Source organism: Falco cherrug, chromosome 6 (genome assembly GCF_023634085.1).
Source record: "Falco cherrug isolate bFalChe1 chromosome 6, bFalChe1.pri, whole genome shotgun sequence".
Lineage (NCBI taxonomy): Eukaryota > Metazoa > Chordata > Aves > Falconiformes > Falconidae > Falco > Falco cherrug.
Window position 1 is genome coordinate 46,250,924 of NC_073702.1, and position 24,018 is coordinate 46,274,941.

Sequence of the window (24,018 nt, forward strand, 5' to 3'; positions counted from 1 at the left end):
CAGAGCTACTGGTTAAATGTGGGATGGTCTGAAGTAACATCTCACTGCTGATTGATAACAATGTCCTCATCTTTTAGTTATTGATAAAATAGTGTAGAAAAGGAAGAATCCTCCGGTTAGTTGAGTAGCCCTCCAGTGCCTATCTGGCAGTATTTAAGGCATCCTGATGGATGTTAAGGCCTTGGAGATGGAGCTTTCCTGAGACCCTGCTTCCTTAAGTTGTTTTAGTGCACCACATTACACAGGAGTAGAAAGTGTTTATCAATGTCTACTAAGAACTAGTGCATACAGAACACATTAATGTATATAATAATCATCTCTTGTCTTGAAGACAGGCACCAGCTATGTATAAAGCCTGTAATAAAATTCTAATGGAAAGAACATAAAAAAACATTAAAATGCTTTGACAATTCTTTAGTGCTTCAGAAATAACACAGGATGTAATGATTCTGCTCTGTCTTATATATTCCATATCTTCCTGGATTTGCTCTTTTATTTGTCTTTATTTTAACATCTCTCATTTGATGTGTGAATTAGCTACTGCTTTTGGTTCAGAGCTAGGTCAAGGAGCAACCAAAAGAGACATTAGAAAAGATCAGCAGACCTTGCAGGATGGTGGGCTCGTAATTGTGTCAGTACTGGAGGAGGTAGGAATTGCCTATTTGAACCTCAGACCCAATCCTAATTGTTGCTTTGTTGCTATAGAAAAGAGAGAGATGTGCTGGGTGAAAACTGCTGGTGCACGGGCAACCACATTTGTTCAGCGTATTTTGGGGAAGTGACGGTGCCAACAGAAGTAACTCAAAAGGCAGGTTATGTGAAAAGGTATAAACCTAACAGCCCAGCTCAGTGAAGGCAAAGAGAGCCTGCCTCTTTTCCTCCCTCAAAATTATGTTTGGAACTGATATTTCATTTTTATTTCTTATTTGGCAAACGTCCATTTCAAAAAACTCTTGAAGGAAAAAGAACTTGATCCCATGTTGAATTATGCTAATTCCAGTCCAGTACTACTTCAGTCGCCCAGCTGTGAGTCTCAGACATTCGTTGACACTAATGGCACATATTTTTGAGTAAGTAGCCAAAAATATTGGATTTGTTTTAAGAACAAGAAATAATTACTATAACAGTGTTGTAAATCAACTGAAAAATATTTTAGCAAACTGTCCCCAACAAAAAAGAAAAAAAAAAAAAAAGAAAGCAAAATTATTACTTGAAGGTAACTTTCTGAAAAATGTACATGCTGTCACTTTAGGTTTTCTCCTCTGAATTTCTGTCCTTACTTCTGGCCAGATAGACATTCTTCCTTGCCTATGCCATGACTGAATAAGTTAATGAATTAGAAATAAATTATAACGAAATATAATAAAAGTTTGAGTATGAGATGTAAGGAGGATAGAATGCCAAGATATGCACTGAGAATGAATAGGCTATAATGAATAGAAAGGACTGTTCTCCTTCCAAAACTTTCTTGAAAATACAATCCAAGCCTAAACTCATGAAGAGATTTTGAAGTACGGGAAAGTTGGATTAACTTTTAAATTTTATTTTTTCTTCTCTGTTTTATATTCTGTGCCAGTTTTATGCATAAACTGAAGATGAAGGGATGTAATATGGTGATGGGTATTTTTTACTGCTGCATTAGTACTTCAAACCCTATTTGAATGATTTAAGGATTGCTTTTATTCTTTATGCTGGTGCTGACTGCATGTTTGGATTCTTGGTTAGAAAGCTCCACACCAATAATAAATCCTTGCTTCTAATGCTACCGTCTGAAACTGAAGTCTTTCAGGAACTTCCCCAACAATTTACTTTAGGAACAAAACTTTTGGTTGCAGATCATTTTGTCCAACCTACTTCTTGAAGCAAGATTATTGCCATCAACAGTTTAGGTCAGCTGTGACTTTGTCTAGCTTTCTTTAAAGTCTCTAGGGATGGAGAACACACAACCTCTCTGGGTACCAATTTCAGGGTTGCACCACCCTCCTACAATCCAGCCTGAACTTTCCACACTGTAGCTTACAGCAGTTAGTTGCCTTTTGATTTAGCGTTCACTGCTCCTGAGGAAAGTTTGGTTATACCCTGTTTGTAATGCCCCTTGTAGACTGCAGTTCTGTCTGTCCCCTCCTCTACATACTTTGCTTCCTTCTCACCAGACTGAACAGATACAGTCGCTCAACCCCTCCTTGTAGGCCATGCACTGCATGCCTCTGATCAGCTCCACAACAGCAGAAGACATCCAGCATCCTTCTTGAACTAAAGCACCTGAAACCGAACACAGGCACAGCCTCAGGAGGACCAAATAGAGGTGGGGGAGAAACAATTTCTCTTGTTCTGGCCACATTCTTCCTAACATAATTTCCATGCAGTTCGCCTTATCCACAAAGACAGAATGCTGTTGGCTTATATTTGATTTGGTTTTCATTTTCCAGCAGGAGGGATCCTGGTCAGCCCAGTGTTTTTCCAACCTGTGCTGATGCACAGGTTTATTTGGCCCTGGGTGCAGAATTTTGTACTTCTCCTTGTTGAACTTTGTGGGGTTTCTGTTGGTTCACTCCTCCAGAGTCCCTCTAGCACCAAGGTTGCGCTACACAGTGTAGAACCTCCCTACAACCCCAATTTAGTATCATCCACAGACTTTAAGATGAACTTTTTATCATCATCCAGATTATTGATAAATATATTAAACAGCATTGGCTCCAGAGTTAACCTCTGGAGTACTTATTACCTACCACAAACTAAGTGTGGAGCCATTACTGATACACTTCGAGTCTAGTGATCCAGCTTATGTGTCTGTCTGTCTGCTCAGCCTGTACTTCCCTGGCTTACAGATAAGAATGCTGTAAAACAAAAGCCTTGCTACAGTGGAATGGTATTGCACCCACCAGCTTCCCTTTGATCGTTTAACTAATTGTTTCGTCATAGAGTCAATCAGGTTGGTCAAGCACAATCTGGTTTCCTGGATCCTTCTTGATTTCGTCAAAGCTGAGTTAGCCTTCTACTATTTGTTAGGCACCTCTTTCAACCCCCATGATTTTTTTAAAGTGATAGGTAGTAGCCTAATGAATACATTGACCAACTATTTCAGCACCCTGAGATGAACCCCGTTTGGCTTCAAAGATTCTCTAAGTAATTCCCTAACCTTTGAAGAGAAGTCAATGTGCTTCTCTTGGTTTCGCCAGTGAAATCTGACACACAAAGAAAGAAAAGCTGTGGAGTGTTTCAGTCTATTCCATGTAGTCACTCATCACGTTTTCTCCCCCATTCATCAAGTCTTCACTCTCACTGAAATTCCATTTGTTGCTGCCATACTTGTAAAATCCCTTCTTGTTACCCTCTGTGACCCTCACTGGTTTTAGACATAAATGCTCAAACAGTGCTTTGGTAATTCTATGCTGCCTGCTTTTATTTCTATTTCTTGTATGTTCTTTTGCCTTTTAATTCGCTAAAGGGTTCCTTGCTTAACCAAGTAGACCTTCTGTTGAAATACCTGGTCTTCCTTTATACTGGGATGGGCTCGTTCCTGAGGTCTCAATAAATTTTACTTAAAATATTTTCTAATTCCCTTGACACTTTTCCCCGTCATGTCTCCAAGAATATTCTGCTGAGTAATTCCCTAAATAAACTGCAATCTGTTTTTCTGAAACCCAGAGTCATAGTTCTGTTGTTTGCATTCCCAGCCTACCTCTGGATCCTGAGCTTGCTCACACCTCATGGCTGCTGCAGCCAGATTTCCTACCTGTGGCCATATTCTCCAGCAATTTCTCATAGTTTGTGATGAGTGGATCAATAGAGCATCGGCCTTGGTTGGCTGCTGTGCTGTTTGATTTGGGAAGTGATCATCAACACAGTCCAGAAACTTTCTGGATTACTTGCACAACGCTATGTTGACCTTCCAGCCAATGATTGCAATCTATCCATGCAGAAATCCTCCACAAGACTGTAGACCAGTGACTGGGACACTTCTATGACTTATTTATAGGAAAACTTATCCACTTTATACTCTTGGTCAGACAGTTTGTAGCAATCCCTCCCCTCCAGTCATCAGTGTTAATTTCTCCTCTGATGGATACACAGAGTCTCCTGATATCTGTGGTTCTGGTTCCTTACTGATACCTGGTTCTGGTCTGTTGCAGCCAGGGGTCTCCCTTTATGTAAAGCTCAAGTTTTTCCTCTCCCATATTTGTCCTTCCTAACCAAGTTGTACCTATCCATGACCATTCTCCAATCATGTGTGCTATCTGATCGGATTTGTGCACTATCCCACCAAGCCTCTGTGTTTCTAGTCTCATCACAGCTGTCTGACTCTGTACGAACTTCCAACTCCCCTTCTGTGTTAGAGCACCGGCATTTGAGTTAAGTCTGTGAATACCCTTCTTTGTAACTGGGGATGTGGATGTTGTCCCTGCAGCTTTTTCTCAATCATACCTCCACTGTTTCCTAACCCACCTTTAGGCTGAGGAGCACACCCTGTGACAAGCCTCGTTTAGCAGCTTCCTCACCAAGTTACTAAGTCCATTTGTGAAGGTGACCTTCCCTCTCTTAGTCTGGTGGATCCCATCTGTTCTTGGCAATCCCTTGTCATCAAATGAAGAACCATGAGCAAAGAAGCCAGACGGTAAACAAATACACAGTCAGGCTTTGGTTTGATGTGTGCATCTGTGCTTACTTGGGTTTTTCCCTTTGAATGGAAAATTTGTCCCTAAGTCCCTGTTCACCTCACCAAAACATCCTTCCTTCTTAATGTTTACTTGTCTGTCCTGTGTTTCTGTAAAAGCCATTCCTGATACCTAGGGTTTTCCCAAGACTTTAAAATAAAAGTTCTCATTCCTACATACAGGGTTCAAGGAGGAGAGGAATGAGTTAGTAAAAGAGGAGTGACTCATGAATCTCTTAAGAAGTCTTGTCACATACAAATCCATGGGATGGGCTGCATCCAAGATTGTGGGATGATGTCATTGCGAGGCTGTTTATCATCTTTGAAAGGCTGTGGAGACCAGGAGAGGTCCTCAATTACTGGAGAAAGGCATACGTTGTGCCCGTCTCCAAAAGAAGACAGACAGACAGTCTGGGAACTACAGTCAGAATCACTTCTATCATGAGGAAAATCATACAGCACGTTCTCTTGGAAGTTTTTTATGTGAATAGGAAGGAGAAGATAGTGAGTGTGAATTAGCATAGATGTAGGGCATATTGAGCCCGACCAACCTGATTGCCTTGTGTGATAAAATTGTTCACACTCTACCTCAATACTAGTTACAGCTGGAGTTACTCAGGGGTCTATCTTAGGATTTGTCCTGTTAAATGTCTTTGTCAGTGACCTGGAGGAGGAGATGGAGTGCACAGTCTTTAAACTGGCAGGTGACGCCAAAGTAGGGGGTGCAGTTGGTAGGCTTGAGGGCAGAGCTGCCATATCGAGACAGGCTGGAGGAATGGGCTGACAGGAACCCTATGAAATTCAGCCAGAAGTGTGAAGTCCTGCACCTGTGATGGACTTAATCCACTGCCACTGTTCAAGCTGGGGCCTAACTGCCTGGGGAACAGCAATGTGTACGTATGCCAGTATGGCAACATGGCAGCAGTGAAGGCCAACAGTATCTAGGACTGTATCAGTGGTAGCGCAGGCAATAGAGCAAGGGAAGTGATTATCCACTTTTATTTGGCACTCATTAGACTATCACTGGAATATCACATCCAGCTTTGTGCCCCTCATTAGAGGAAAGACGTTAATAAATTTCAATAAACCTAGTGGAGAGCCACCAAGGTGGGAGCACATGCCTTGTGGCTGAAAGAAGTGGATTTGTTCAGCTTGGAGAAGAGATACGGTTTGAGCATGCCTAACCTAAAATCTACAAGGCTTTTTGCTAAGATGCCCAGTGAAAGCCTGAGAAACAGGAGTCATAAATTGAAGCTGAGGAGGTTCTGACTGGATATAGGGGAGAAAAAAACCATGATGATGGATATAATTAAGCTGAGGGAGGTTGTGCAGTGTCCATCCTTGGAGGTTTTCAAGACCAGACTTGCATAAAGCCTTGAGTGAGCTGATCCTGTTTTTAGTGGGAAGTTGGATTGAAGAAATCCTGAGTTGCTTTCCAGCCTGTATGATGCTGTGAGTCTGTAGACTTACTAACGTTAATGCACATAGTACTTTTATGCAGTAACTTAAGATCTTTAATTCACATGCTTTAACTTTCCTAAACATTTCCCAATAGCCAAGAGTTAAGGATTCTTCTGAGAATACAGTCTGACACTCTGCAGTAAACAATCTTTTATTGTTTTGTTTTCAGTAAGCTGAGAGTACACAAAAACAACAGCATGATGGTGGGATAAGAATAATTTTCAAATCTGTTGCTAATTTGTCCTTCAGGAAAGTTATCTAGGCCTTCCTAGATAGGCCTTCCTATCAACTGGACATATGTGAAGATGTGATTATACTATCAGCTTGCGTTAGAAGGCAATTGAGGAGAACTGGAGATTCCTATTTCAGACAGCTTTTGTTGGTTAACAAAGAAAATCAGTGTTGCAAGTAGATAATAAAAACATTTGATTAGAAGCCTGTGTTTCAAAGATACTAAGCTCCTGCAGTTCCCACTGATTTCAGTGGAGCTGGATCTGCTGCCTAACTCTGAAAATAAAGCAGAAAATTCTAGATTGTTGCTTGCACACATAAATACATAAAGCTAAGCATCTAACCTCACCTAAAGTACTTTACCTGAAGAATTACTCTTCTTTTTCTTGTGGAGTAGCCTGGTATTTCACACTCAGCAGATAACAGAGTAAATGAGGTTAGGAAGTATTTAGAATCTCCTAAAAGTACAGAATTTTTAATTATCAACTACCATATGAGTTCAGTTGGTGGGAAACAGACACACGTGGAGATTTAGGCACATGGACTATATGTTGTAGGACTAGACATTTTTGTTCAGAGGTTGTACTTGTCAGCAAGAGGGTCTTGGTTGGAATATTGATGTTGTAAACCACAGTCTATTGAACTATTTTTGTAAAAAAGCACCTAGGAATAATTCTTGCTTGCTATCAAAATGTCTCTTCCATGTTTTGAGTTGCCATAAGGCATTTTGAAAGGTCTCGTTTTACAAATAACTTAGAGGGTTTTTTTCAGTTGTGGTCTTGCCTATGCAGATTTTGTGACTTGTTCAGACTGTAATATTTTGAACTGTTTTGAATACTGGTTGGCAGTAGATTGATGGTTTTTAGGAAGCAAGTAAATGTCTTCACCAGCCGTGGAGATGTGGAGTTTCTTTAATATGAGTCATTTGCCATATGATCCACTGAAACTTTTCATTTCTGTGTAATCCCAAAATTCTAAATTCTTAAACTGACCTTTATTGGGGAATTATTTATGTTAATGCAAAACTATTAAAGGCTTTTAGTCCTCCAAAACTGTGCTTAACTCTATATATGCAAAGTTAATCTTTCTGTTGTTACAGGCAAAAATAGTGGTTCAGAAGCAGTGGAACTTGTCCCATTGTAAAAATTCACATTTGTTTTACTTCCATAGGACTTAAATTTTAGCAGACAGAACAGATTTTGAGGTAGTAGAAACTGGTTGTCTTCTTATACTTTGAGTGCCTGATTTATTATGTTTCTAATATTATTATTTATTTATTTGACAGTAGTGCTATTAAATATGATTCTGTCTTTGTTTATTTTACTGATGTCCAAACAGAGGAGGAATATACTTAAATCCAACCAGTTCAGTTTTTCAGCTTTATTCTGCCTAAGCAGGATTCATCAGAGCAGCAAGATGGTCACTGCTGAAGAGGTCTCCACACTCAGCACTGAACAGTGTAACTGACTGGTCATCAAAGCATTGAAAACTCCCCATCTGAGTCCAGATCCAGCCTTCAGGAAAAAGAGGCAGAACTGTGAATTTCAGTAAAGCCAGGTTCAGGTAGACCAGGCTGAGATCCCTCCTTTAGTTCAGCTCATTGGTCAGGGCACTGTAAATGAGGGTGCAAAAGGCATCGCATACCTTACATGGAACATAGCATGGAGTCTGCCTGCCTGCTAATCTTAAAACAGATTTTTGTCCATGACCTTCTACACTGCACTGCTTATCATCGTCTGTAGGAACCTGATATTGAAATTATCAGTGTTGCTGGTCATATCCAAGAAGCTGCTATAGTTTGAATCACCATTTCTTCAGTGAAATTTTTAAGAGCCACGAAAGGCCATAGAATTGCATTGTCAAACCCAAATCAAGTTCTGAGCTAAGTGCTAGTGAAATGCATGGGGAGAACTAGGCACTCTCAGGAGTGCTCAGCATACACCTGCCTGGTAGCCTATAGGGACCAGAGGTGACAAGGAGCAACCCATCCTCCTTACTAAACATACTTTTCTACTAGCTCCGTTGCCAAGGCTGGAGATCACCTCTTTCTCACAGAAAAGTCAGAGGACATGAGCTGTTGTAACAGTGATTGGGAAACTTGCTTGGGCTCCCACATTTCCAAATATTACTGTATTTTAACCAAAAATTTACTCGCTGTTTAAGGGAGTATTTAATTTGGTTTTCTTGATATTGTCCTGCTTTGTTTAAATATCTCTGAAAGCAGATGAAACTAGCTTCTGTCATGTGCTATAATCACTGGTTCATAGGCATTGCTCTGGGAGAAGGGAGGTGTAGATCTATGTACAATCACCACATTAAGCAGAATAGGGATTTGAACTTCAAAGGAGATCGGTATACAAGTGCTCACAGATACCATCTCTCCTTTGACTCAATTTTAGGTTTAGACATGACTGAGAAGTGCAAGAATTTTCTCAAGATGTAGTCAAAAAGAAAGATGACTGCTTTGTCTGAGGGTCTGGCGTGGGTTTAGACATTAGCTACAGGGTCTCAACAGCATGACTGTATCAGGTCCGAGTCAGGTGTGTCATGACTGGTAGTGTTGGTTTTGTCACAATGAGATTAGGAAGATGCTTAATCTATGTTTACGCTACACATTATGGTGGAATAGCCATCTGATTATTTGAAATTTCTTTTGTATTTTCCTATAGCAATGATCTTCAAAGCCATATCTAAAAAACAGTATATTCTTAATCAGCAGATCTGATCACTTTTCTTACAGGTTGAAGTTTCACTCAAGGAGTTCTAATAGAAGTAAAATTAGGTATTTTTTAGTAAAAGGTAGCAATATAAATTATGTAAAATCCTATGACCAGAAAATCTACAGACTAAATTTTCATTAAAAATAACAGCAATCTGCATTAATTCTTGAACTGGAGCTTGAATATGCAAGATATAAATTAGTGAGAGAGAATACCTAGAATTGTGAGCAGAGGGAAGTGGTTAACTGCCATTACTAATTAAAACTTTAAGATTTCCCAAACTTTAGCTGTGATTGATGCTGTAATGTAAAAAGTTACCTGATTTGTGAGGCGAAGGGATAGTTTAAATCAGTCATACAGGCAAGAATTTTGCCTCATAAATCCTTCTTGAGCTCATCAATAAGCTTATTCTTTCAGGAGGCATTATGCTGATATAAGAAACATGGGAGAAGCATGTTGGAACATTGCAGATTACAAGGCAAGGTAGAAACAAGTACAAAACTTTAGGGAGGGAGAAATGCAAAGAATTTGGACTATTTCAGTTAAAGGAAAAGGAAAGAGGAAGCAAAGTAACACACACAAAACACCCACCCCCCCTCCCCAAAATGTATTTTTTAAAGAAGTCTTTTCTCAATGTAAATGTTTGGTTAAGCCAAGCTCTTATGTTCCACCACAGTAATGTCTTGGTGATGAGCTTATGAAATCAACTTTTTTGGGGGGACTGTAGTATTTAATTATCTATTCATTTTATGTGGGATATTGAGAACTATACTTTAGAAATCACACATGTAATTATCAGAAATAAACATAGTTACATATATACATAATAATATAATATATACACAGTATTTTTATATATATATATATAATCACAAAGATAAACAGATTCACCAAGTGAGCATGGAGTGGGAAGTCACATGCTAGCTAGTGAACTAATGAAATCAAATGGGAGAGGAATGATCCAGGGTGATAGAAACCTCATGCTGCCACCAGGTTACAGCTGTGAATATTTCCTCCTTGATTTCCCTTCATGCAGGAATCAAGGGAAATGCGTAGAGGGCATGGTGGAAATCTTTGACATGCTGCTGGCTACTGCTGCCCGGTTTCGCATGATGAACCTTCAAGGGGAGGAATTTGTGTGCCTTAAGTCCATCATCCTGCTGAATTCTGGTAAGTGGTGTGCTTTTCTGTCCCTTGGATAATTGCGGTTGCTCCTTGCATGTGCTTGAATGCTGCTTGCTGTCACTGATGACATTTTCACTTTGAGACAGCAGCAATCAAAAGCGGGCTGTCACCATAGATGCAGGCAGAACCACGAGGCAGGGGTGGAAGAGGGCAAGCCTGTTCAGTGGTGTAGATGGGACCCAGCAAATTAATGCAGTACGTAGCTGACCCACTGCATGCAGCTGATGTGAAGGGCAATCAGAGCAGTGTTTTGAGCTAGGTGCTGGAGGGTCTTAAAGCTCTGGTTACAAGACACTGGGGTAGCCGGAGCCACATTTAGGTCATCCAAAGGCAATGGTTACTCGTAAATCTACACCTTCCTTTTTCGATGATGGCAAAATAAAGGGAAATAATGACAAAAATGTGGCTGAGTTTATCATGGTTTGGTTTATATTAAAATACAGGCATCTAAAACTGGTGTCATCACTTTCTACTTCCTTTATAGTTGATAAGTATTTTGGGGCTGTAAAACTCATTCTGAAGTACGCTTCAAAAATAGGTGACTAGATAACAAGTGTATGTATAGATATAAATAATACGTAAGGTTAGCTGACTTGAATTATGCATGAGATGACTGAAATAAGCAGACTCAAGTTGTGGCTTGTGACTGAAAATTTGTTGCATACTAGAGGTTCCTTTTCAGTTTTAAATGGAAAATAACCTCCACACAATTTATCTTTAAATGCAGAAATGAGGTCCATTGTGTTCTAGTGGAAATGATAGAGGTCTGAAATAATAACACAGGCACCAAAGTCAGAATTCGAGTCAGTTCTCTGCTAAGTTGTTACCTGTTGGCCAAAGATGCCAGAGTTTCCCAGACCTGATGATTTACTCACTTGTTCTCCCCTTTTCCTCTTGGGTTTGAACTTGTAGATGGTATCAGCCTGTAGACAAAACATATGTGGAAGGCTGCATGTTCTTTTTGTCTGGTGGTCTAAGAGGTCAGTTGCCCAAGTTGTATGCAATACAATTCAGGTAATTCCCACTAAAGACTAAACACAGAAGACTGCTTTACTGATCAGGTGCTTTTTCACTTACGGGAACTTGGACTTGGTCTGCTCATTAAAAAAAAAAAAAGTGTTCAAGCAAAATTATTTATGCAATCAGATGTAAAGATTTTATTTATGATCTAGGAGGTATTAATGTGGTTCAGGTTTTGTTGTGATTGTCATCTAATGACCAAAAAATGACATCTGAGGCAAGCACCTGGCATATTAGGAATTAAGGCCTATTGTTTTTATCTTGGATGCAAGGGTGTGACAATTGTAATTACTGTTTGACATTTTAATCTCCTTATATTGCCCTGATAATTATAACATAATATTTCCTAGAGTCAAATTTTCTTCCTGAAAAGTGATGTGCCTGCAGATTTTTAGCTAATATATGCTATTTATTCAATGTTATTATCCTTTTAAATTAATCTAGGTTATGTAATTGATTTATAGAAATATTGAATTAGAAAAAAGAATAGAGTCAGAAGTTTGAATAAAACACATTAGATGTTCATATCTTGAACGTGCAGACTTCAAGCCATGCTGTTGAGAGTTTTTGTGCCACTGTTGTGTTTAATATTGATCCAGAAACCTAAATTTTTTAGTTAGACAAAGCTCTGCTAGACATTACCAGCTATCCTATAAGCACATCTCGCTTTGTTAATGGGATTTTTTTTGTTTCAAGATATCCCTTAGGAAAAATTGTCCAAAAAAATATACCAAGTGAATTCAGTGATAATCACAGGCTAATCTCCTTCTGCACATAAGAGAGGTGAGACCAGTGAGTGAGGCTAGGAGATATTAGATCCTCATTCCTTCAAGGATCATATCAGAGGTGCTCTGTGTGGTGGAAGGTCAGAGTTGAACTGATTTTGGGTGTGATCTGGTTGTAGGGGTTTTTTTACATTAAATGAAAATTTATAGCTGCTCAGAAGTCTTTGACAGTGATACATCAGAGGGCGTGGTTTGAGTTGAGCTGTTACAGGTTCATGACAAAAGTAATTTATATCATTTTTATGCAGATCATGGTATACTGCTCTGGCTTGCATGCTGCACTTGTAGTATGTCTGAGTACCCTGTAAACTGAATGTGTATGTATATATGGCCATAGAATGCATGTCTGTATTGCCTGTAACTGCCTTTATGCATAAACATAATTTTACATTTCACTTTTTGCATTCTTATAACCAAATAATTTTATTACTGTCGGAGGAGTTAACTACTAAGTAGTGGGAATATGGATGCAAGTTTAGATGCCAAATTAGGAGGCTAGGCTGCGTTACAGAGATAAGTGGCTTGGTTTGGAGCGTGTGTAATAGTTTAAGTGCAAGTGTCGTTTGGCACAGATACTTGAGAATGTATTCTGGAGATGAGTTCTTCACAGAATATAGCCAGCCTCCTTAGGTAAAGTGTTGAATACACATGAAATATGTGCTCTGAAGCACATAATATATGTGGTGTTTGAGGAGAGGCTGAGAGAGCTGGGTTTGTTCATCCTGCACAAGGGAAGGGTCTAACTACAATCCTCAGATAGCTGATGAACAGGTTATGGGAGAAGCCAGGGCCGGACTCTTCTTAGAGGTGCACAAGGAAAGGATAAGCTGCAAGGGAAGCAAACCACAGCAAGGGAGACCCTGACCAGATGAACAGAACAGTCTTCCCAGTGAGAGGTTAAGCACTGGAACAGGTTGGCCAGAAAGATAGTAGGATCTCCATCCTTGGAGAAACTCAGCAGGGCAAAGCTCTGGGCAGCTTGACCTAACCCTGAAGTTACTGTTATTTGAGCAGGAGGTTGAACTCGACGACCTGCAAGCCTCCCTTAACCCGATTTTTTTAATATGATTGCACATGTAAATTGTAAATATGCACAAATGCTCTACTAAAGAAATGGCAGATAAACACACAATTAATTTTTGGCCCTTACGCTATCTGTATTATTTATGCATACAATGAAACCAGCTGATCTCAAAATGATTTAAACAAGTGGACTAATTAAACAATTTGGACTCATTATGCTACATTTCATATTTAAAAGCAGCTTGCATTTGCATTCTAAAGCTTTGTGTGGACTTAATGTACTGAGTGTACACAAACATTTCTTTATTAAATCCTTGGACATCTGTTAGTCTCTTCACATGAGGTAGTGCTGCTTGTTGTTTCTGTTGGACATTTATTTTCCCTTTTTTGTTTGCAACATCCTTCAAGGCTGTTAATATCTTTAACTCCTTTTCAATGTGGTCTTGGACAAAATGCAAGTGAATTTTTTTCATTCCACTCACAGTGTGTGGAATAGATGGAAGGTTTTATTTATAAAGCACAATATACGTTTACTCCCAACTTTTTCCTGAGATATCAAGGCGACAGCATGTCTGTAACAACAAGGACAGCATTGTCTCTAGCTAAATAACAAACTAAAAGGTGCTCCTCTAAATCTGCTGTAATAAATCTTTTGACTAAAAATCAAAATTATATTTTTGAAAAAAGTCAGCTCAATAATAAAGGGATATTTTTTAACACTGGAAAATATGTACTAGAAACATGAAAGGGCAACATGATGCCAGAGGTTTTACTTTTGAGAGGGTCTGAAAAGAGGAGTGGTGCTATGTGGCAAAGCAACAGGCGTTCATTTTGGAGACAAGGATGTAGGTCATGTCTGTCTTTGCGGCTGATTTACCCAATTTGTTAGCTGGTTACTCCCCAGAGATGAAAAGATTTAGATGATTTTATGCATCCTGTAGACCTCCTGATACATCACTCCACGTGACTGTTTGTTATTCTTTTCTCCTGATTTCTCTAGCTCCTGTTAAATTGTGCTTTTTATTTATTTCTTTATTTTGGGTGCTGGATGATTGCACAAATGCATGGTACAGAGCTGAATTTGCTCATAGCTTGTCCTAGCTTGCTACACATCCAGAGCAATGGAGCATGGTGGAAGAAGAAGAGTCCTGGGTATTGTTTTGTGAGCCTGAACTCTAAATGTAAAGATATTTCAAACTGGAGCTTATTGTGACAGAAAATATGCAGAGGTCGTTCACTTCCACGGTAATATGCAAAAATATATCACTATATATATTGACAGATATAAAAATACATCACTATATGCCAACAGCTGGCACAGTAGCACTGCAGTCCCCAAGGGACACTGCTTTGCTTGCAGCTTTGTGTTATGGGCACAGACCAACAGGCTTTATTTGTATGTAGGGTGGTGTTTTCTCTGTTCTCCCTCCTATTGTTTTATAATACTGACCTACAGAAAGAGCTGGAAAACAACCTGGTAGCTATTCAACTAAGGCTTGCTTTCAGATTAAGAGCCTGGAAAGACCTTTGAGACTGTTAAATTTCAATTTGCTAAGGCAATTTTCTTCACTCTTGTTCCAAAACTCTGCCTGTGCATGTTTGTGTGTGTGTGAGAGATGGATAGCTGGCATTTCTTTTGGGGAAATTTGTGGTCATTGGCCTGGGGCAGGAGCAATCACCGGGTACGGGGGGAAGAAAGGAAAATCAAATAATGTTTTTTCTTGGCAATTATTGACTGGCAATTGCCTGAAGTCTCTACATTCTGAGGGAGAGTGCTTTTTTTGATTTATACTTTTTAATAGCTTCTGGACTAGATCTAGGTGAGAAACAATTCCTCCTAACAGATATTTTTCTTTTGCTGGTTTCAAAGTTATGAAACTAAGGGGTATTGCCACAAGGGCACAATAGCATCCTCTGGCTGAAGTAAGCTGCTCTGGAAGCGCTGTGGGTTTATGAAACTAATGTTTCCTTCTAATGGACTGTGTTTTGTCAATAATATTTAAGAATCTTGCCCCTACAGGTACCTGCTAAGCTATAAAGCCTGGTATTGTTAGTAGGCATATGTGAGGGTGGTTAAGAGTCATTTGGCTGAGAGAAACCCCAAGAGCTGTTTCTCTCTGGTGAATTCACTTCAGGAAAACTAATAATAATCATAAAAAGCTTTGTGAGAAAAGAGGCCACTGTACTATCTATATTTATCAAATTTGAAGCAATATTAACTACCAAAATTAAGAGCCCTGACAGATGGTTTTCAGGAGCTGTGCTGTGTTTCAGTTATCCTTTTGCTTTTTTAAAGCAGTCTCACTCTGAGACACTCACACTGCCATTCAAAAATACAAATTTATATTTCTTTTTAGTACATAACACCCAAAGTCATAAAACCCACTTGCATATCTCACCTCCTCACATCATCTTGGTACTTCAGGGACATGACATCTATAACTACCAAGATGATGTGAGGAAGTGAGGTATGCCAAGAAGATGGTAAAAAAATCTCAATTTCCCTGACTGCTCAGATGCATGGCAAAATAATCTTATCTTCAAGTCCAATGGCATAACCCCCAGGTTACAACCAATACAAACAAGCTAGAGTACGTATGTCTGTGTATGTGTGCATGTTAGTGTTTGTGTGTCTTTTTTTGTTTCTATCACAAACTACATTGCATATTGTGCTGTATATGACTGTTTTAAAAAAAAGCAAAAATACATGTAATTCCAGAAACCAGTTTTTTCCCAAATGCAAATGTCTTCTTGGCTGTGTGAGCTGACACAGAAGGGCTAAAGCACGGGTTTTGCCAAATACAGTATAGGCACAGGGCAATGAACACACCATGATGAAGCCAGTTTGACTGTATTGCTGTACATACATCTTAAATTTTTGCTGCCTCAGGACTGGATGATAGTAACATGACCTGTTTAGAATTATTGGCTCAATCCAGAAGAGTAAAAAATCGGTGCTGAATGCACCAGCTGCATTTTGGCATGCATTTTGACAGTGCTGTCATGACCTGATTCACATTGGCTGTGTGGTGTTGTCCAGACCAAATTAAAGATAAAACAGGCAAAATAGTTTAGAATTTCCCATTTAAAAAGCTGATATACTTCATGGACTCAAGAATTACTATTGGTAGAAGGTCTTACGCCTAGGTTAGAGTGCTTTATAGGAGATGTAGATGGGCTGTTGGAGAGGGAGTTTGAAGGTGTTTTGATTTCTGGCAAAATTTCCTTCTGGTCCAAATCTTCAGGCTACTCACTTTCAGCAGTAAGTAGCAATGTAAGATGACTAAATTTATACAGGTTCCTTTGGACATGTTTTTTTTTTTAAAGGAGTCAGGTTTGCAGGTGAAGGAGCACAGCTTTCAAGGCTCTTGCTTGGTTGGGAGGGTTTTCTTGAGGCAAGTGTGTGTAAACAACCCTGATTTTATTTACATGTTTTATGGTAACGTATTATTCAGTTCTAGATTGACTAGCAAATCCCCCAGATCAAATATTAAACAGCAACGAAAATTGTAAAAACTGCTGACAGCCTGGGCTGGTCAGTAAGTATTGCAGAGCTTTCAAAGGGCAACAGCATCTCCTGAAGATTTTGGAGCTGAGTGACTGAGAGAAGAGTGCAGCCTACAGGTAGGTCTAGCTGCAGGCTGTAGTTGTTGCCTGCCACCTGGCCCAGACCTTGCATGGACCCAGGTAGGGAAGAGGCATCGTCTTCCTCCTCCTGCTTTGCCCACAGCGACCAAATCCAAGCTCCAGGGTCATTCAGACCAGTGACCTGGCTGGCAAGCAGGCGGGTTCACACACAGTCAGCTCCCATGGTTTAACACAGCCAAAGAGGCCAGCCACGAGGAGTACCTTGGGCAAGTCTGACTCCATCAAAATAATTTTTGTCTGTTGTTTGTTTTCTTTCTCCTTCTTACTCCAGGTGTATACACTTTTCTTTCCAGCACCTTGAAATCTCTGGAAGAGAGAGACTATATTCACCGTGTTCTAGACAAAATCACAGACACTCTGATACACTTAATGGCTAAGTCAGGTCTTTCTCTGCAGCAGCAACACAGACGACTGGCTCAGCTCCTCCTCATCCTCTCTCACATCAGACACATGAGGTAAGAGCAAGCGCGCAATCAGCCCTCCTGCACTGGTCCTGTGCAAGGGGTTTCACAAATGCACACACATGCTTTTCTTTCACAGGTGGGAGTGCGAACTGTGCGTAGAGCTGTTAAAAGAAAGTCTACGTTCCATAAAGATGTATGGAATGTGTGCAAAACAGTACATTGAATTATGGTGTAAAAGGAGAGTAAACATTTTCTGTATTTGTTTCTTCTAGTTTTCCTTTGCTTCTTATTTTGACAGTGCTGTAGTCAGAATCTACTTTTAATGTGATGTGCATCTTGTATTCTTTTTGAAAAGTACCATGTAGAATACTAATGTAGCAGTTGCCTGGTTCTGCAAACTTTAGTCTCCTATAAGATGAGATTTAATAAAACTACCACTTTTATGTAGCCACTTTTCACAAGTGGCTTGATTGCAAATAATTTTAGAGAAGAGATTAGGATAATTGTGTGAATTTTATGGGTGAGGATAAATGCAGATCTATTGAACGCCAGTGCAGAGGGCCGTGCCCTTTGCTAGTTCGAGGTGAGGTGCCTGAGGCACTCTGGGAGTAGTTGCACACTGACTCTCCCAGACACAGTTACCTCTCAAGGTAGCTGTTCAGCGGCTGGAGTGTCAATAACATGACAAGTCTATACAAAGACACAGCACAAATTTTATCTTTATGAAGGGACAAGACATGTTACACAGATTTTAATTTTTGTTGTTTCAGTTAATAAAACTAAAACTAGAGGAAGCACCATCTCACAGCTACTAAAGCTGAAACATGCAGTTTTTACCTGCTGGGCTGATATACAGGTCTTCAGGAAAAAGTCAGGGGCTGCGTGTATGTGGGTTTTTTACTTGTGTCTTTTTATGGGGTTGCTTTGTCTTCCTGTTAATCATAATTTCTGTTTTTCTCAAGAATTTGTACAATTAAGGAAGTTCCAGATGCAGAGTGAAGTTAATTATTGTTTCCATAGCTTTGTGAATGGATACTATTGCAAGTGAGCATTTGCTAGAAATTCGGCTATTTTCTGGGAAAAAAATCTGGTATTTTAGGTTTTATTATGGGAAAACAAAGATTCATCCCATCATCCACTTAGTCACAGTGCCTAAATTAGGAACCCATGTGCTCTAAGCTACCTTTTAGGCAGAGGAGAGCAAAAGAGCCACCTTTAGAAGGCAGCTTGTTCGTGGGCAGTCTGAAATGTCTTTGAAGGTGCTTTCTTCTGCTAACTGTAGCAGGAGCGTACAGCAATTATGCTGTCAAATTAGTTGTTCTGTACAAAGTTTAATTTATATTAGCTGACAGCTTTTATTTCCCTTAGCATATTTGGAAAGTAACTGTTGTTTCTTTACAACCCACAGCAACAAAGGAATGGAGCATCTGTATAATATGAAGTGTAAAAATGTAGTTCCACTCTATGATCTCTTGCTGGAGATGCTGGACGCTCACCGACTGCATGCCCCAGGAGCCAGGAGTGCTGCGTCGATGGAAGAGGAGAACCGGAGCCAGCTGACAGCTGCATCAGCTTCATCTCACTCCTTGCAGTCTTTTTATATAAACAGCAAAGAAGAGGAGAACGTGCAGAATACAATATAAACAAAAGCAGCATATATAATGGTATGAGAAACCCAGCAGCGTACTACCTACTTCATGCTTCATTTCATCTACAGTGTCACCTACATAAACACTCCAATGACAAGTCACCTGCATTTTCCATTTCAGTGTTTGTCAAGAGCTTGCCTAAATTGATTGCTTATCCTAAACAGAAGACATTTCATTGCTATGGACAGCCAGCAAGGATTGTCAGGCTAGCTTGATTTAAAATTTGCAGTGTTTTTATTTAATTTTGCATGTAAATTGGGTAAGTCCTAATCAAAATGGAACATTCATTTTACTATAAATTAATAGGCTTTATCACCCATGCATGTTGGTATCTTTGTAAATGACAGCTTTTGTTGACATCCACCCCAAGTTCTGAGCTCACTTAATCCTTCACTTGCTTGAAACTTCGAAGCAGTTTGGTAGAGATTCTGGATGATTTTTTTTTTTTTTTTGGGGGGGTAGGGGGTTGGTAAATGGAAAGTTGATTGGCATCTTAGTGTGCCATAGTGAAACTGCAGTGCTAGTAACTGCCTTGGTAGTTTAGGTAGATTCCCACCCCTCTTCTTTCTACAGTAGAAAGGAACCCCTGTCTGAGAATAATACAGTTTTACCTCGCTGGCTTGTATTGGCAGACAACTCCTTTTCAAGATCGTACCGACTTAAGTCCCCTTACCATACCCTTTAGCAGAATTGCATTGTGTACATCCTGTCTTGTCTGATCTTACAAAGCTGAATCGCTTTGTTGCTTGGCAGCTTGTAAATCAAGGGCAACATGACAAACAGTGGTAACATAGTTACCTTTAAATCAGGACAGATGATAACAAAAATCACCAGGGCTTAACAATAAAAGGTTTTCACACACATGGCATGATTCAGCAGACCTTGCTTCAGTCTTTTGCTGTGCTGTGCTACAAACCAAGGAGTGCAGATGCCAGTGCAAGACTGGCACAGCTGGGTGGGATGGTTCCATCCCACTCAGTAGAGTGTGACCTCGCTGTGATTGGGAGAACTGGCATCACAGCCAGAGCAGCAGGCTTTGCATTGCCTTGGCTTTCTTTGGTTCTCATTGGGGCATGCTCAGAAATCACTGTTAAGAGCCAGCTCACCTGTGACACCAGATCTGGGCAACGAGTCTCAGACATGGTGAAGACTCTGGAACTCCATGTCCAGGAAAATAAATCTGGCTTTCTCCATGTATGTATTTACATATTTTTCATAAAGATTAGTCAGCTTCTTCAGACCAACTGTAAATATATAAAAGGTCTGCTAACACCATGAGTTTCAGCAAGCCATGAAGTAGAGAGACTGAAGAAATCCATACTATGTGCTGTTTAATGTAGGAGTCAGTGCTGCTGTTTGACTGCCTCTATGCTAGGAAATTAAACATGTCAGGGAATGTTGCTGGCTACTGGAACACAATTCTTACATATGACAGGGATATTTTATTAGTGATAAACTCTGCCTGTGCTGTCTGCACTTCTGGTTTACAGGTGCAGTTTGGGAGATACCATGGACCAGGGACTATTCCAATAGCTGGTTGGAAGTGACCACCCTACCAGTAAGAATGTTTCATAGCACGTGGGTAGGCTGCTTCACAGCAGCTGGTCACAGTGCTAGAGAAGGGTTCAGAGATGCTTCTTTTACTGCTTTTACTTTGAAACCTTTATGTTAGATTATGTTGATTGAAAGATCCTGTAGTAACTAAATATAGGAAATAATGCAACTAATGCCACACAGGAGTGCCTATGTCTAATCACGCTCCCTGTTACACAAGCAGAGTCCGTGTGCAGTGAGACTGAGTTATGTAGCAGTTGTGAAGGCAGCAAGGCATAGGATGTTTGTGCTCCAAGTCAAGGATTTGATTCTTTATTGAATGTACATAGTGATGTCTATAACAATTTCATGTACATACCTGAGGATACGTGCAGTTTAAAATTCTAAAGCTAGATGTTACCGATATTTGAGAAGATTCCTTGGAAACTGTGCAAGCCTAAACATGTGAAGCAGTCACTGTAAGTTAATAGGCCTTTTATTGATGCATATTATAGTGTCATTTTTTTTTCTGAATGTGGTGAAGGAATTGTCTTTTTGTGTATTCAGTAAGAGCGTGTGTGTTTGTGTGTGTGCAAATTTTTTACCTAAGGGCTTTTGGAAGGCTCCTAAAATGCCTTGAAAGAAAAATGCACATTTTGTTTTGTTTAGTTGCTGGTTTTCAAATGTGTTAGAAAAATCATGAATGCCCTGAAACAAGTGCATGTTAACATCTGAGTGGAGCACAGGAATCCCTGTAGTTACACTTATGTGCTTACACCATCATCATTCACGTGTACGCTAGAGCTGCTCTTTAAATATTGTGTGCGAAACTCGGTGTTCTCCACAACCAAACACACAGATCAAGCTCATAAGCTGCAAGGCAAATTGGTTTACATGAATGCCTCCCTTCCTACATTCCAGAACAGTTCGTTATGTCAATTAAATGTAAATTTGGCCTAGAGGAGAAAAAAAAAAAAAAAAAAAGTAGTTCATGGAGAGAAATTCACAACAGAGGGGCAGATTCTGATGGTACTTACACAGGGCAAGTACCACTACACTCTGCAGATTTCCCCAGTGAAGCCGGCTTAGCGTCATTTGAAGTGGTATGCGGCAGGCAGAAGGGTATCAAAATGTGGCTTGGAATAGTCAGTCAGCTCACAGTCTTCATTATGAATGCTCTCCTAGGCTCAGCCCTTGTAAGGAAGTAATTTGGACTTGACCAGTCCTCTCATCTTTGTGGTGACAACAGTGAAGAGCACCCAAGGATTCCCAGTAATAGGTTCATTTACCTTGAGGCATTTTCAGGATCTGTGTCATTAACTTGTTCATGAGACTTTAATTGAAACAGCACCTTAATATAGTAACCTTCCCACAGTCAGCTATGATCGTCCACATATCATACAGCTGAATGTAGCTAGTCAACTGATTAAACCAAGCCTATGATACAAAAATGACAACTTTTTCATATGTAATTCTGAATTATTCTCTCATGTATGCAAAGAATTGTGCCTGACCTTTGGTAATTGTTAATTCACAGGATGCTATTTTATGTGTGTGTGTGTATATATATATATATATATACATATATACTTTATATTTGCAGCTGACAAGCCAGTACTACCTGAATACCTGGTGCTGGATATTAAATAATAGTATATAGTATGTACAAAAAAAAAAAAAATTAAAAAAAAATTCAAAGAGAACTATTCAAGGCAGCTAATTATGCTTTTACCAAAACACTCATAGTGATGTCTCTGGACACCTAATGAAAGAATTATTTTATAATGTTTTTATGTGGATCTTTTTCTAAAGAAAAAGTAAAAAAAAAAAATAATCAACACCCCCCCCCCCAGAAATATAGGCAACGTAATACCAGCACAAGCCAAATAGAAATAGACCAGATGAACTTGCTTTGCTTGAGAATATGGTTGTTACTGAATTATTACAAAAAGCTTGGGAGGCCGGAGAGGAGATCGTGTGATGTGTAGCACTTAGTGGTGTCCAAGTTTCCAACAATACATGAAAGCTACTCTGCTTTGTAGTGGTTTGAGCCATGTTGCAGACTTTGTCTCAGGTAAAACTCTCAGTTGGGGAAGCAGGATTTTTACTGGGGTAAAACAATTTAATGGAGAGTTTCTTGGTGTGTGTTTGTGGTAAATTTACTATTATGTTTCAGTGACATCTCTTGATTTTTCTCCTGTACACTGAGGGGTTTAATAATTTATAAAATATATTAAAAAAAAAAAAATCATCTGAACTGAGCTCCCAAGGATATTGCAAGGACTTTCAGCAGGCCGCTGGACTTTAAATTGGGGGTGGTGGAGGGGGGGAAGCCAAACCACACCCTTCATCCAAGCCAGGGTTTGTACTGGAGCATCCATTCTTTCCAACTGATGCTGACTGATTCCTAAGGAGTTGTGCCAAGTGTTTAAAATGAAACAAACTACCACCAAAGGAAAAATTCTGCCTCACTAGGGCCTAAGTCTTATCACAGGCTTTGGTAGGAACACAGCAAGCCGCTTGTGTACATAATACCCTACTTTACATTGAAGAATGCAACCCAAACCTAAAGCTAACGTGATTTTATATGTAAGGTATTCTCAGTTGAACTTTGTGACGTGCATTTCACACACTGATCAAAAAGATGGCTGTTTTCAATGCTGTCTACGACTGTAGTATAGCTTTACAGACAGAAGTTCAACACATGTAAAAGAAGGGTCATGTTAACAATGGTATCATAATACAAACTAGTCTCTGCTGTCACCTGCAACTATAGTATAATCTCAAATTGATCTGAGAATTTTAAATTAATATTTCCCTAATATTAATGTACTACCCTTTCTATTCGCAATTCACTTTCATCTTTCAAATGTAGATTGCTTTATATACTGAAAGTTGTTTTCAAAGTGATTGTTGCCCATAAGGGTATTTGTTTTTGCACTGTTTAAAAAAAAAAAAAAAATCTTTTGCATCTGAATGTGCCTAAAGAAACAAACAAAAAATTTAAAAAAATTATATGCTGCCATCTTGCAAATTAGTATGCTCTGTACTCCTGTGTGCCTATAATTAGAAGTCTGTTTCTTCAGAAAGTGCCCATCAGAAAATGAAGGGATAGACTGCTGGTCATGAGACTCACGTTAACAAGCCACTTTATGTATCAACTTATTGTATATACTATAATGCTTTTGTGTGCACTATGTAGTCTGTCAAAGGGAAGTCCTTTCTTTGGTATAGGCTCAGCTTCCACAATGTATTTGTGGAAGTATTCTGTTCTTTCACTGATGCATATAAAGTTATTGATGTCTTTGTTTTGGTGAGTCTTTTTTTTCTTTGTTTTGCACCTAAAAAATGTTCTAAAAAAGTCTAGATGAAAAATCCAGTAGGCTACCTGATTTGTGCAAGATTTTTATCAATGTATTTGATGTTGAAAATAAAGATTTAACCAAAGCACTCTGTTTCAGTAGTTATCTTTTGCAGTTTAAAAATATGCTTCTCTGCTTATTGTTTTCCAGTAGCCAGCAAAATGGAACACTTTTTTAACAGAAACAGAATGTGTCTGTTACTGTGCATCTAAATGAAAACCATTACTTAATTAGTTTCTTCATCTTTCCCAAAAAGCATCAGAGTGGTCATATCTAGAGCCAACAATGTGTTAGGTCTGATCTCCAGTATTCCTAATGACACCAGGGAAGCCACGTAAGTACT

The 24,018-nt window shown here is 39.4% G+C and overlaps 1 protein-coding gene across 2 annotated transcripts in view; it reads left to right on the forward strand.

Annotated features, from left to right (window-relative positions):
- ESR1 (estrogen receptor 1) overlaps window positions 1-23,760 on the forward strand; it is a 197,338-nt gene extending 173,578 nt beyond the window's left edge. Inside the window, exons 7-9 of one of the 2 annotated variants that reach the window (XM_005446565.3) lie at window positions 10,103-10,236; window positions 16,999-17,182; window positions 18,540-23,760. In XM_005446565.3, coding sequence (XP_005446622.2) covers window positions 10,103-10,236; window positions 16,999-17,182; window positions 18,540-18,774 — 553 coding nt within the window. In that variant the 3' untranslated portion in view covers window positions 18,775-23,760. Of the gene's footprint in view, window positions 1-10,102; window positions 10,237-16,998; window positions 17,183-17,267; window positions 17,993-18,539 lie in introns of those variants that run through there. The other variant, XM_027815754.2, reaches the window with a different exon arrangement.
- The last annotated feature ends 258 nt before the right edge of the window (window positions 23,761-24,018 follow it).